At 38.1% G+C, this 12966-nt stretch overlaps 1 protein-coding gene across 1 annotated transcript in view; it reads right to left on the bottom strand.

Annotated features, from left to right (window-relative positions):
* SCAF8 (SR-related CTD-associated factor 8) overlaps positions 1–12966 on the bottom strand; it is a 66302-nt gene that overhangs the window by 29004 nt on the left and 24332 nt on the right. The window contains exons 5-9 of the mRNA XM_006882808.1: positions 10641–10794; positions 9692–9822; positions 4468–4644; positions 2243–2322; positions 1626–1743 (exon numbers count right to left, since the gene is read on the bottom strand). Of these exons, the coding sequence (XP_006882870.1) occupies positions 1626–1743; positions 2243–2322; positions 4468–4644; positions 9692–9822; positions 10641–10794 (660 nt within the window). The remainder of the gene's footprint in view (positions 1–1625; positions 1744–2242; positions 2323–4467; positions 4645–9691; positions 9823–10640; positions 10795–12966) is intronic.

Raw genomic sequence — 12966 nt, 5'->3', positions numbered from 1 at the left:
AATGGAAAATAAATAAAAAATGAGATAAGAACTGATGTCTTGGAGCTGTGGTGCTGGCAAAGTCATAATAATAGTGTGTCTATCTTTTCAGTCTGACTTCAGTAAATTATTCACAGGATTCAAAAATATATCCAAATACCCTTCTTGTGCCCTTTAAGGGGGGTGCAGTATTTAAAAGGCTATCACAGAAGGGTAAAGTGAAGTCTCCATAAAACCCAGAGAGGAGACTGAAGGACTCCTCTTTGGATACTGTCCGGAGTCACAGTTAAAAAACAACCAACACATACAAAAACTGTCAAGAGAACTAAGGGCACTCAAGTGGTGACTGACTGTTCGTTGCTGTCCTCGTTCACACTGTGGCTGCAAGCACAGGCTTGAGCATGTCAGAGATCCTGAAGGTGGCACAGGAGTCATGGGTTCCTGGAGTCATGGGAGTCAGGACACTGTAACATGACCTTTGACCCACACACTTGGGGCTAACTAGCTATTAAAATCACATAGGCCATTTTCTTGAGAGAAATCAATCTCAATCTCTGTGTGTGTGTGTGTTGTGTGTGTGTGTATGCACGTATGTGTGGGACTCACTGGTTTTGCATCTCTATATAGAGAACCCAGACTTAAGAAAATGTAAAGAAAAGAATATTAGTATTAGGAAAAGTTGGTGAGAGTTCCTAACAATCTAAGTTGTTTACATCTATAAGATTTCTCCTACAGCACAGAAATGGGCACTGTGATGCCCACATCCTCCCTTTATAATTTACTGTATGTCACAGATGCTAAGGTATAAAATTTTTCATTTTGTCACTCTTAAAATCTGTAGATTTTACTTCAAAGTGTTTTAAAATACCTAGCTATACCTAAAATAACATTATCTTCAAACTGAGAGAGTACCAGCTGCAGACACTGGCATGCTTAAAGTCATGAAGTTAACTGGTTTTAATGTAAAATCAGCATCATATGCTTACCTCTTCTGAGTAACATATGGCTGTAAAGTGCCTAATAAAGCTTTTGTCACATGGCATCATTTATTTAAAGGCAACAAAATAAATAATCATAATCATCAAAAGGAAAGTCATTACTACTTTACTTGATAGGGAATCAAATGAGGAGAAAAGCACCTGATGTTCCAAGGGGTAACGGTGTAACATCACCCGTCCTTTCTGCTCTGCACACTCAGTGTGCTAAAGGGGATTTTAAAATGCTCTCAACAGACTCCTCGTAAGTTTCCAAACCATGTCACGTTATGCTGTTATGTGCTGTCAAGTGGAACTAACTCCTAGCTGACCCTCCAGCTGGTTTTCAGGGGCAGTAAATCTCCCAAGAACAGACTTTCCATCCTCCCCTCACAGACCAGCTGGTGGATTCAAGATGTGTGTCTCTGGATTGATAGCGCAGCTCTCTACCCACTAGGCCAACAGAACTGAGAGGGAAGTACTGTAAGGGCGCTGAGAAAGGCTTACCTATCTACTGATAGATCATTAAGGGTTATTATCACTATACTTTAGAGAGGAAACCAAGCAGGTGATGAAAGCATATTAGACAACACTAAGACAAAAAATGTAAACACTTAATTAGAGATTGTAGGATGCAATAACTCTAAAGACCACAAGGAGGGGGTTGTGAACCTTTTGAGGCTGTTGCTGTTCCAGGAGCTGCTGTCTAAGATGTTCCAGGTTTTGTTGTTGTAGTTGTTCAGCTATTTGATGAAAAATCGAATTGTTCACAGACTCTGAAACATGAGGACTAAAACGAAAAGAAAAGTGAAAATATTTTAAAGAAAAACTCAGTATCAAATAAAGCACATTCTGTTACAAACAAAAATCCTTCAGTTAAACAAAATCACAATAGTCTCATCTTTTTTTCAGTTTAGTTTGGTGTACCTGAGTTTCATATACCTCCTGGAGGCTCTTAGTACCAGAAGGAGAGTTCTTGTCTCCTATTTCACATATTCTTACAACTAAATAACTTATAGTCTTATGATAAAAGATAAAAAAAAAATCACTAAACTTATTAATAAATCAATTTCCTATAGGGAACTTTGATATATGCCAAATAACTGCAGAGATCTGTGGAAGAACCATAATCCTAAATAGACAGAGATAATGTAGCAATGGTGTCACCTTCTGTAACATTCAATCTCAAACAATAAGCTCCCACTTATTCAAATTAAAATTAGCAGCTCAAATAGTAAAGTCCAACCCAATCTGTTTCTTGATAAGCAATACAAAAAAAAAATTCTTACAGTTGAGAAGTTGACATTTCCTTTTTGGGTTCTTCACTATGCTCAGAATCTTCTCCAAAATCAAACCTATCCATCAACTTCTAGGAGAAAACAGAAAAAGCATGTCACACAAGCATAAGCTGCAAATGTGAATTCGACTGTCACTGAATTACCATTAAATTTTTCTCACTTACATTGTAAACAATTTCTATTACACTAGGATAGAATAAAATATTTTGAGTGGATTTTTACTCTTTTTTAACACACTTCAACAGACAACATTTCACTGTTAGGATAAGCAATATAAATAATATTGTTCTAATTTTATAGGACAGAGATCAAAGCATAAAAGGATTACACAGCTTGTCCAACATTATGTCACTTGTTAAAATGTCTGTGAACATGAGCAACAGACGCAATTCTTCCAGAACTCTCTTCTAAGATGACTACTTCATCGCTGAATGCTCAGTTCAGGCTTTTTATGTGACCAAATTATTTAGCATCACATTAACTTGGACATGGAATAAAGAAGTTAAGAAAGTTCAAATAATAATCTAGTAGACTGGGATTTATTTTCTTATGCAAACAGCAGTAGTATAAATAAGAAAATGTAAATAAAACTTTTAAGAAATAGAATCACTGTAACTAACCAAGACTACTTAGACATGTACTCAGTAAACCATTCCTACAAGATTTTAAATTAAGACAATTACCCTAGCAAAGCCTCCAGTTATTGGAATATTATAGAACTAGCAATTCTGAGAAATTGGTCTTTAAACTTCCATGTGTTACACAATTACATTTTAAAAACAACTATGAGATATCATCTTACCCCAATAAGATTAGCCAAGTTTGACAAAACAACAAACAACAAATGCTGGCAAGGTTGTGGAGAATTGTAACTCTTATTCTCTGCTGGCTGGAGTGTAAAACGGGGCAACCACTATGGAAGGCAGTATGGTGCTTCCTCAAAAAGTTGGAAATAGAAACACCATTTGACCCAGCAATTCCACTACTGGAAATATAGTCTCAAGAAACCGTAACTGCCACCCAAGCAGATATATACACACCTATGTTCACTGAGGCTTTGTTGACAATAGCAAAAAGTTGAAAACAACCCAAATGCCCATCAACAAACGAATGGATAGAGAAGCTGTCGTATATTCACACAATGGAATACTACACTGCATTGAAAAAGAAGAAACTCATGAAATATTATACAAAATGGGTGACCCTGGAGGATATTATGCTGAGTGAAATATCTCAATCACAAAGGGACAAACACTGCATAGTGACACTTGTAAAACAGGACTGACTTTGGGATTAGAGGGAATCTAAGAAGAGAGGGTTTAAATTATATATACTGCATAGAAACAGATGAGGGAGAGAACTGTTTGAAAGGAATATATAATTAAGTATTATTTTAAAGAGTCCAGAATGAGAGCTTCATGGGGGAGTGGACGGGGGAGGGAGGGGGGGGGGGGGGGGAGATTGTATAAGAAAGTTTGTTTTTTGGTTTAGGTGGTTGTTTTTTTTAACCTTTCTAAGAGCAAAACCAGCTGGGGGGAGGGGAAGGCAGGGAGGAAAATGTGCAACAATGAATGAATGTAAATCCAAAGTCTATAAACTTTCATTTAAATTTCAATTAAAAAAAGAAATACGTCAATTGATATGCCACCCCACAATTATATTTTAGCATGCTTAAACACTATAACTAATATAGTGTGGGGGGGGGAGATTAGATCGTTTAAATATAACCATTTGCTGGAGGGGTGAGCTTCATTTTACTAACAAGTTACCTTTTACTCAAGAGCAAATATTTCAAAGTTTCAAATATAATTTAAAAATTCCTTATTCTTTTCAGTCTTTCAATTCAGAATGTCAGTATAAAAAAAATACTTAAAAAAAAAAAAAAAGAAGAATGTCAGTATAGGCTCTGGTGGCATGAAGTTTCAGGGGTTTAAAACTGCCAAGTGAAAAGAGAGACTGAGCAAACAAACCTCCAAGGCCCTCTGTCCTGTAAACATCAGACAGCTGGTCCTCTCCTCTAGGGTCGCTCTATGTCAGAGTGGACAGGCAGCAAAGGGTTGGGTTTGTTTTTATGTATGTAATACAGTGGAATTGTAACAGTTGTGAGGTGGCCATGACTTGAGGGTAATGAGTTTAGGTCATTTAAAAAATTACCATCTATGTATGTTAGTACATAAAATACTGAACTTCTACTCTTCATGGAGAACTGGCTCTACCTTGTTAAAGGAGACCCCCTGCTCCAGGGGATTCAGGGTGTTGGCAGCCGCAGCTGCAGCTGTAAGCTGTGCTGTGAGAGCCTGCAGCTGAACAACAAGGCCAGCATCCAGGGCCTGCAGAATGGAAGGCTGTGGCTTCTGCTGTTGGATCTGTAGAGTCTGTATTAACTGCTGAAGCTGGAGGAAAGAACAAAATTATCACCAAGGAGATCCTGGGTCTGATCAATAGGCATATCTATCTACAATTTTCCAGTCGATAAAATGCCATTCTACGGTCTTCGGTGAACAAGGAAAAAATTCACATCAACTAAGAAAAAAAATTGGTCAGTGGAAGCAAACCCACACAACACAGTTTTCAATGGGCTTGTAATTTTTTAGAGTATAGAAGATTTCAAAAGGCAGCAAGGGATGACAAAGTAAAATATTACAATGAAATGTGCAAGGAGTTGGAGTCAGAAAATCAAAAGGGCCGAACTCGCTCAGCATATCTTAAGCTCAAGGAACTGAAGAACAAACTCAAACCTTGAGTTGCTATAATCAAGGATGCTTTCGGCAGAATGTTAAATGATCCCAGAAGTATTAAAAGAAGATGGAAGGAATATACTGAGTCACTGTATCGAAAGGAACTGGAAGACACAGAAGAATTTCATGAAACAACATATGAGCAACAGCCTATGGTGATGAAAGAAGAAGTTCAGGCTGCTTTGAAGGAAATGGCAAAAAATAAGGCTCCAGGAATAGATGGTATACCAATTGACATATTTCAGCTAACAGATGCTGCCCTGGACGTGCTCACCAAGTTGTGCCAAGAAATCTGGAGAACGACCACTTGGCCAACTGACTGGAAGAGATCTATATTTGTTCCTATCCCAAAAACAGGTGACCCAACAGAGTGTGGAAACTATAGAACAATCTCACTGATTTCACATGCAAGCAAGATTTTACTGAAGATTAACCAAAAACGACTGGAACAGCACATCAGCAGAGAATTACCAGAAGTCCAGGCTGGGTTTAGAAGGGGTCGTGGTACTAGGGATATTGTAGCTGATGTTAGATGGATCTTGGCTGAAAGCAGAGAATACCAGAGGAATGTCTATCTGTGTTTCATTGACTATGCAAAGGCATTTGACTGTGTGGATCATAACAAACTATGGCTGACTCTGAGAAGAATGGGAATCCCAGAACACTTGATCATTCTAATGCGAAACCTATACTTGGACCAGGAGGCAGTCGTCAGAAGAGAGCAAGGGAACACTGGATGGTTCAAAATTAGGAAGGGTGTACGCCAGGGATGCATCCTGTCTCCATACCTTTTCAACCTATATGCAGAACAGATTATCCGGGAGGCTGGGCTCTATGAGGAGAAATGTGGGGTCAAGATTGGTGGACGATTTATCAACAATCTGTGTTATGCAGATGACACAACCCTGCTTGCTGAAAATGAAAAGGATCTGAAGCACCTGCTGTAGAGGGTCAAGGACTGCAGCCTCCAATATGGATTGAGGCTCAATGTCAAGAAGACAAAGATTCTCGCCACTGGACCAATTAGCAGCATCAGGATGGATGGTGAAGAGATTGAGATTGTACACAGCTTTAGTTTGTTTGGCTCCACAGTCAACAGTCTTGGCACCAGCAGCCAGGAAATTAAAAGGCGCATTGCCCTGGGAAAGTCAGCTGTTAGGGACCTCTCCAAGTACTGAAGAGCAATGGTGTCTCTCTGGAGACGAAGGTGCATCTGATACAGGCCATGGTCTTCGCAATCACTTGTTATGCATCAGAGAGTTGGACAATGACCAAGGAGGATCGAAGGAGAAATGATGCCTTTGAGCTATGGTGTTGGAGAAGAGTATTGAGAATACCATGGACTGCTAGGAAAACAAACAGATTTGTCCTGGAAAGGGTTAAACCGGATGGCTCCTTGGAGGCAAGGATTCTGAGGCTCCGTCTAACATACTTTGGACATGTTGTGAGGAGAGACCGGTCCTTGGAGAAGGAAATCATGCTTGGGAGGGTGGAGGGACAGCGCAGGAGAGGAAGGCCCTCTATGAGGTGGATTGATTCAATGACTGGGATAATTGGGATGGAAGTGTCAGAGACAGTGCGATTGGCACAGGACAGAGCGGAGTTTAGGGCTCTTGTACATAGGGTCGCTATGAGACGCAAGCAACTTGACGGCACATAACCACAAACAACAACAATAACAATTTTTTAGAAAGTTAGAAGCCTTTAATCAAAATAAACTGGTCATAAGAAGGCAACCGAGGAAGAACTCATGGTGGGATGATGAACCATTATTTTCACCTCTTCATTCAACAATCAATGAATGAATTCCATAATGTGAAACAGCTACAAAAGGCTTTTGCCATCTTTCACGTTACCACAGAATACATTTCTGGAAGGCAAGATCAAGCCTAAGATTAAGAAAATCATCTTTTAAAACGAAATGTCAACTTCAGAGGAAAATAGCCATTTCTCAGGATCTGAAGTCTTCCATTATCTTAAAAAGAAGTGTGAGGATAGTACAAGAAAGGACATGAGTTCATTTATATTTATGTTGTTCATGTATACGGGAGAGAAAAGGGTTCGCATCTGTAGTTCAAAGGGTCACATTCAACTTGACAGCACCTAACAACAATTATCCTAAAAATCAGGTAAAATTCAAAGATTTGCAAATTTTACAGGTGAATAATCCTACAATCAGCCAAGAAATAACTGGTAATTAATACGCCGCCACACACTTTTTAAATTGACGACCTGCTTAGAAACACATTTGCTGTCATTTGCAACAACGTGTTGATAAAGCAGATAAGGGCTCTCTGGTAGCCTAGTGGCAAGAAGCTGCACTGCGATCCCAGAAGTATGTTGTTCAAATCCACCAGATGCTCTGCTGTAGAAGGAGAGAGGCAATCTCCTACTGTACCAGTCAGATCTGATTTGATGGTACACACACAAAAAATAGTAATTTTTTTTTTTAAAAAGGCAGATAAATCTGAGGAACTGCTTATCAGCCTTTCAGTTTCAATCACGTTTAGCTACAAACCTGAAGTAAATCCCTTTAGAACTGTTATGCGGCTTGCAGAAGAGAACTGGACAGCAAGTATTATTTATATTAAAATGTAACGCAAACTTCCCGGGTAAGAAAAACAACTCCGTATGGGGTATATTTAACAGAAAAAGGGCAGTGTAGTGAGATGAGTGTGAAGAGAGGTTATAAAGATCAAAGAGTTGTGCTGCCAACCCAAAGATAAGCAATTTGAGTCCACAAGCTGCGACACAGCAGAAAAACGAGCAGACTCCTCCCGATTAGGGGTCTGCAGCCTCAGTCAATTTCAAATCAAGAGCACAAAACCACCACTGGGAATCAGTGACACAACATACTGGAAAAATGAGCAAGAGGTCAAACTGAGACCACACATGGACAGTCTTGGGAAGCAACAGTAAGGATCTGCACTTTCACTCTGCACGATAGGAATCCCTAGGAGAATCGACACAGAAATGTCACACATCTCTGACATTTTAAAAGATTTATTACAGGTGTTCAAAAAAGGCTGTAGCCATTCAAATCCACCAGATGCTCTACGGGAGAAAAAAGGACTATCTCCTCCTGTACCAGTCAGATCTGATCTGATGGTACACACACACACATATAATAAAATAAATTTTTTTTTAAAAAAAAAAGGCTGTAGCAGCACAAGGGCAGGAAAAAAGGCTACTAAAAAGTCTAATAAGGTCAATGAGAAATGCTTTTGGCACGAACTAGTTACGGAGGGGATCAAAAGTGAACAGATTCAGGACCGACTCTAGAGGAAAAGGAATTTAAAGAGATTGGATGTGAAGAGTGGAAGAGAGTAAGAAAGGACAGAACCACCATGGTATTGACTTTGAGCGGTAGAAAGACAGTATTTGCATTCACTGAGATGAAGACAGATGCAAGTGTTTGCTTACATGGCTGGGGCTTCATCTGTTACCTGCAGCGGCCTGTGTACATAACCTATCTTTAGCAGCATGCTTTCCCACCTGGCTCTTAAATAGCAAAGTAACTGTACTCCTCGCCACACAACTCCCTGAACAAACTGTTCCAGTGAAATGCCTTCTTCTCAGTTCCCTGTCTTTAGAGTAGAACTGATAGCGGCTTCAAACTACTAGAGACTTAAGACCTTTGGTTAACACGATTCCCTACAGGCGGCACTACCAGAGCTCCCTTACAAGTGGGGAGAGCAGGGTAGAAGAAGTTGGAAAACACAGTGAAGAGACTGGAGCGTACTAACAAACTGCAAAGATAGCCCCCAATGTCACAGAAGTGGTGGGTAAATTGTGGAGTGGGACACAAACCGCAGTGTGAACTTTCACCTAAAATATGGCAAAACGCCTCCCCAAAATATCTAAGTTTGTCAACAGTAACTAACCAAATGTAAAAGCCTTATGCTGAAAAGGTTACAAAGCTTTAACTACGAAATAGAAATGTTTTTAACAATATAAACATGCCATAAATAAAATGGGTAACTCAATAGTTTAAAGACTTAATCTCTTACATTTCTAATTCATTTACAAAACAGTCTATCTCCCCTTTATTCATTATATTTTAGACATGATGCTCCTTTATGTCTAAAATAAACCAACTTCGTCCCAACTCTAGATTCTGAGAATTGACAGTCTCCCTGCTTTCTCATATCCTGTCATGACAAACTCCATTTTGTCAGATATCAATTCCAATGCCACGTCCTTAACCATCTCTTCTCCTGGCCATCATCTAAAATTCTGACTCTTTCCCACAGACCTCATCATATTACAAGTTTACCCTATTTCAAGTCAAATATCATTGTCTAAGATGTTTTCTTGTTTATCTATTTACACATTTACTGTCTGTCTGCTCCCAGATAGATCTTGTCCAAGACAAAGGCTATCCGTATCTTGTTACCAAAGTAACAAAAGCATCTCCACTGTTGGCATAAAGTATGCACAGATTACCATACTGCTGTAGAATATACTATTTCCTATAAAATAATCCTTTTGGCATAAATGCTTTCATAATGCAGTAACTAAATGGAAAAAAATTAAGTATTATGTAGAGTGAGTGTGTGTATGTGTAAAGTATGACCTCATTTTTCTACAATTAAAAAAAATACGTACTCTCTTGGTGGTCCATATGAAGCAACAGATCATCAAATACTATGTTATCAACGGAACTGTAAATCATGCTGTACGTAACAGAAAAGTCACTCACCTGTTGACCTTGAGGACTTTGTAGGATCTGAGCCACAGCTGCAAGAGTATCTGTGTTTGTTATCTGAGATACCCAGGGATCAGGTAAACCCTGGACCACGTTGGCTGGAGTAACAGGTGTCACTGGAGTTCCTTTGGACAAAAATACCCCAATCCCCAGAATTACAAAATCAGCATATAACTAAGGAAGGCTTAGAAAAAATTAGAGATTTGTTGTACCAGTTTGAACAAACACCTACAAACATGCATCACCTTTTTTTCTTTATTCTCATTATATCATTTAGATTCTTAACAAAATTAGACTAGTTCTGCAAAAGTGTATCTACTTTAACATACTTCCTCAATTAACTAAGGTCCTATTTTAAAGAAGTTTACAATATTAACTCATTTAAAATCTCCGTACTGAAGAAAATTCAATGAGAAATTATAATGTTCTGTCTAAAATTGTAAAATATGAAATAGAATTTTTGTTCAAAATGTATTTTATATAGGTAGCAAAACCTAAATATACATCAAAGTGTTATCAAATATAATCCTTAAGACTATAATAAATCATTTTAAATAATAGTCAAACACTTGAAAAAAGATTTTGAGATTTCTATTAAAGCCTTTTTAGTAACACTAAACAATTTTTAAGGGTTTCTTTAAAATAATAAATTTCTACTAGGTGAATACTAAGCAAGCTGAGGTGATTACAGATAGTCTAAATCAAAAACAATATTACTGACAAATTACATTTTCAAAATTCATATTTGCTTCCAATTTAATGAATTAAAAAATAAAGATATTTCTAAATTTTAGGAGAAAATCACTCACAATTATAATATCCAATTTTAGTTTTCCTTTCAAAGTATTTCCTTTGAATTACGTAGTGGTAGGCAATTATTCCTATACAATGAAAAAGTGTGACTAAGATAGTCATCAAACAATCTCTAACCAAAGCACCATACCTGGGGTATTGCTCATGGCAGCAGTAGTGCTGGTCAAAACAGGGGTGACAACTGGAGGCGGAATCCCTGCTGCCATGTCCAGGAGAGGCTGAATAATCTCACTCTTAAATACATTATTCTTCTGCCACAAGTTTAATACTCTTACTATTTTACTCTAGAAAAGAAAATAACATTCTTACTTTCCTTTTACTATACTCTTTGCGTCCCCATACATTTCACAGTTCCTGTCCAGAACCTGAGTGCACAGACGGACTGAAATATAGCTATCTATAGTTCCTTCCACTCATTTTTTTTTCATTTACGATCACTTACTTTTGCATTACTAAATTAACTCATTTGGAAAAGCATGTTAATTTTCACAAGGACACAAAGTAAACTTAGGCAACATTTAGCTGAACCCAACACTGATATACAGGTTTCATCTGTTTTATGCAACAAGACAGATGGTTAAGCCTGACTGAGAACAGTGTCCAGGATTCTGAGGCAGAGTGTGAATTCACCTCAGTACTAAGTTACATTCACAAATGAGTGACTGTGTCTATCATCTTTTGAACAAATAAGTATGATGTAAACTTTTTGTTTAAAAAATACTGTAAGAACTCTGAAGGCACTTCTTCATATAAAATGTTACCCAATTACTTCACTCATCAGTATTGCCATAAATGATAATTCGTTCCTGACATGTTAAGTCAGAGATAAAGACTGCTACACTGACATTGCTGTTGTTATGGACTGTCAAGTTGGAACCAAGGTACAGGTGACCCTCCACTGGGTTTCCAGAAGCTGCAAATTGCACTGTGTTGTTGACAGGGTTGCTGTGAATCGTACTCAACTCACTGGTACCTAACAACAACAAATTACACTCAGTAACTGCAGTGATAGAAAATCAAATGGATCCTCTCACTGCATTCTTCTTTCCTATTTACTCTTCACTGCTGACTCTTACTTGGGTAATTCTGAGACCTAATAACATAGTTTCTCTAGAGAAAACTTAAGGTGCTCTAGTCACACTGTCTGTAGCTTCTTCCACTGTTAAACAAACACTTCAGACATAGACAGAAAACCTAATCAACAAATAGTAATGTCTATAGTCTTTTCTGAGAAACATCAACACATCTATTTTATTTTGATTCTTTAGGAAGAAAAACCCTTTTGCTAATGAGTATGCTCTTTAACTGTTATTTAAACTGATACAATGACTAGTCAATATAGGATTATGTCTTAAACATTCTTAACTGAGTGTCCCCAAGTTGACTACAAATCGTAGCTGACCTATGAACAACAGAGATGAACCCTGCCCTACCCTGCACCATCCTTATGACCTCTGCCATATCCAAGTACCTGGCTGCAGGTAGTACACTAATCCATCTTGATGTAACCCAGACTCTCAAAATCTACTTTTACCAACATAACATCTTCTTCCAAGGACTTATCCCTCAAAGTATATGAGGGAAAGTAATATCATCGTTGCCTCTAAGAGAATCTATGACATATTCAATACTCCTTGTCAACACCACAATTTAAAAGGTATGATTTTTCTTTGGTCTTCTTATTCACCGTCCAACTTTCACATGCATACAAAACAAGTGAAAATACCATGGCTTGGGTCAGACATGTCTTAGTCTTGAAATTGCTACCCTGGCTCCTCTGCACTCTCAGCAGAGCCTAGACAGCAAATTTACTCCATGCAACATACCTAGGGAGTTCTTGATTGTCTGATTATGGGTACAGATTGTGGGCCCAAGTGAAATGAAATCTTTAACAACTTTCAATGTCTTCTCCATACGTCATGATGCTGTCTATTGATTCAGTTGTGAAGATCTTTGTTTTCTTCGTGTTGAGGTGTAATTCTTCACTTTCTGCATGCAAAGCTGTATTATTTCTATTATGCAGGATGTTGTTAAGCCTTCCTTTAATCCCGAAGGCAATTTTCCCCATCATATATTCGAACTTCTTGAATTATTTCTTTAAAGTAAGATTAAATAGATAGGCAAAAAGAAAAGAACTGTGAAGAAAACCATTCTTAGGGGAGCTCTGGTGGCCTAGTGGCAAGAAGCTGCAACTACAATTCCAGAGGTACAGGGTTCGAATCCACCAGATGCTCTGCCGGTGAAGGAGGGGCCATCTCCTCCTGTACCTGTCAGATCTGATTTGACGGTACACACACACAAAAATAATAAAATTTAAAAAAAAAAAAGAAAAGAAAACCATTCTTAAATCTTAAATCATGATGTATATACAATGTGCTGTTCCAGTCGTTTTTGGATAATCTTCAGTAAAATCTTGCTTGCACGTGAAATCAGTGAGATTGTTCTGTAGTTTCCAC

This window comes from Elephantulus edwardii, unplaced genomic scaffold (genome assembly GCF_000299155.1).
Source record: "Elephantulus edwardii isolate Elephantulus edwardi_28Jun2011 unplaced genomic scaffold, EleEdw1.0 scaffold00024, whole genome shotgun sequence".
NCBI lineage: Eukaryota > Metazoa > Chordata > Mammalia > Macroscelidea > Macroscelididae > Elephantulus > Elephantulus edwardii.
Note: the sequence above shows the minus strand (reverse complement) of the source record. Positions and strands in the feature narration are given on the sequence as shown.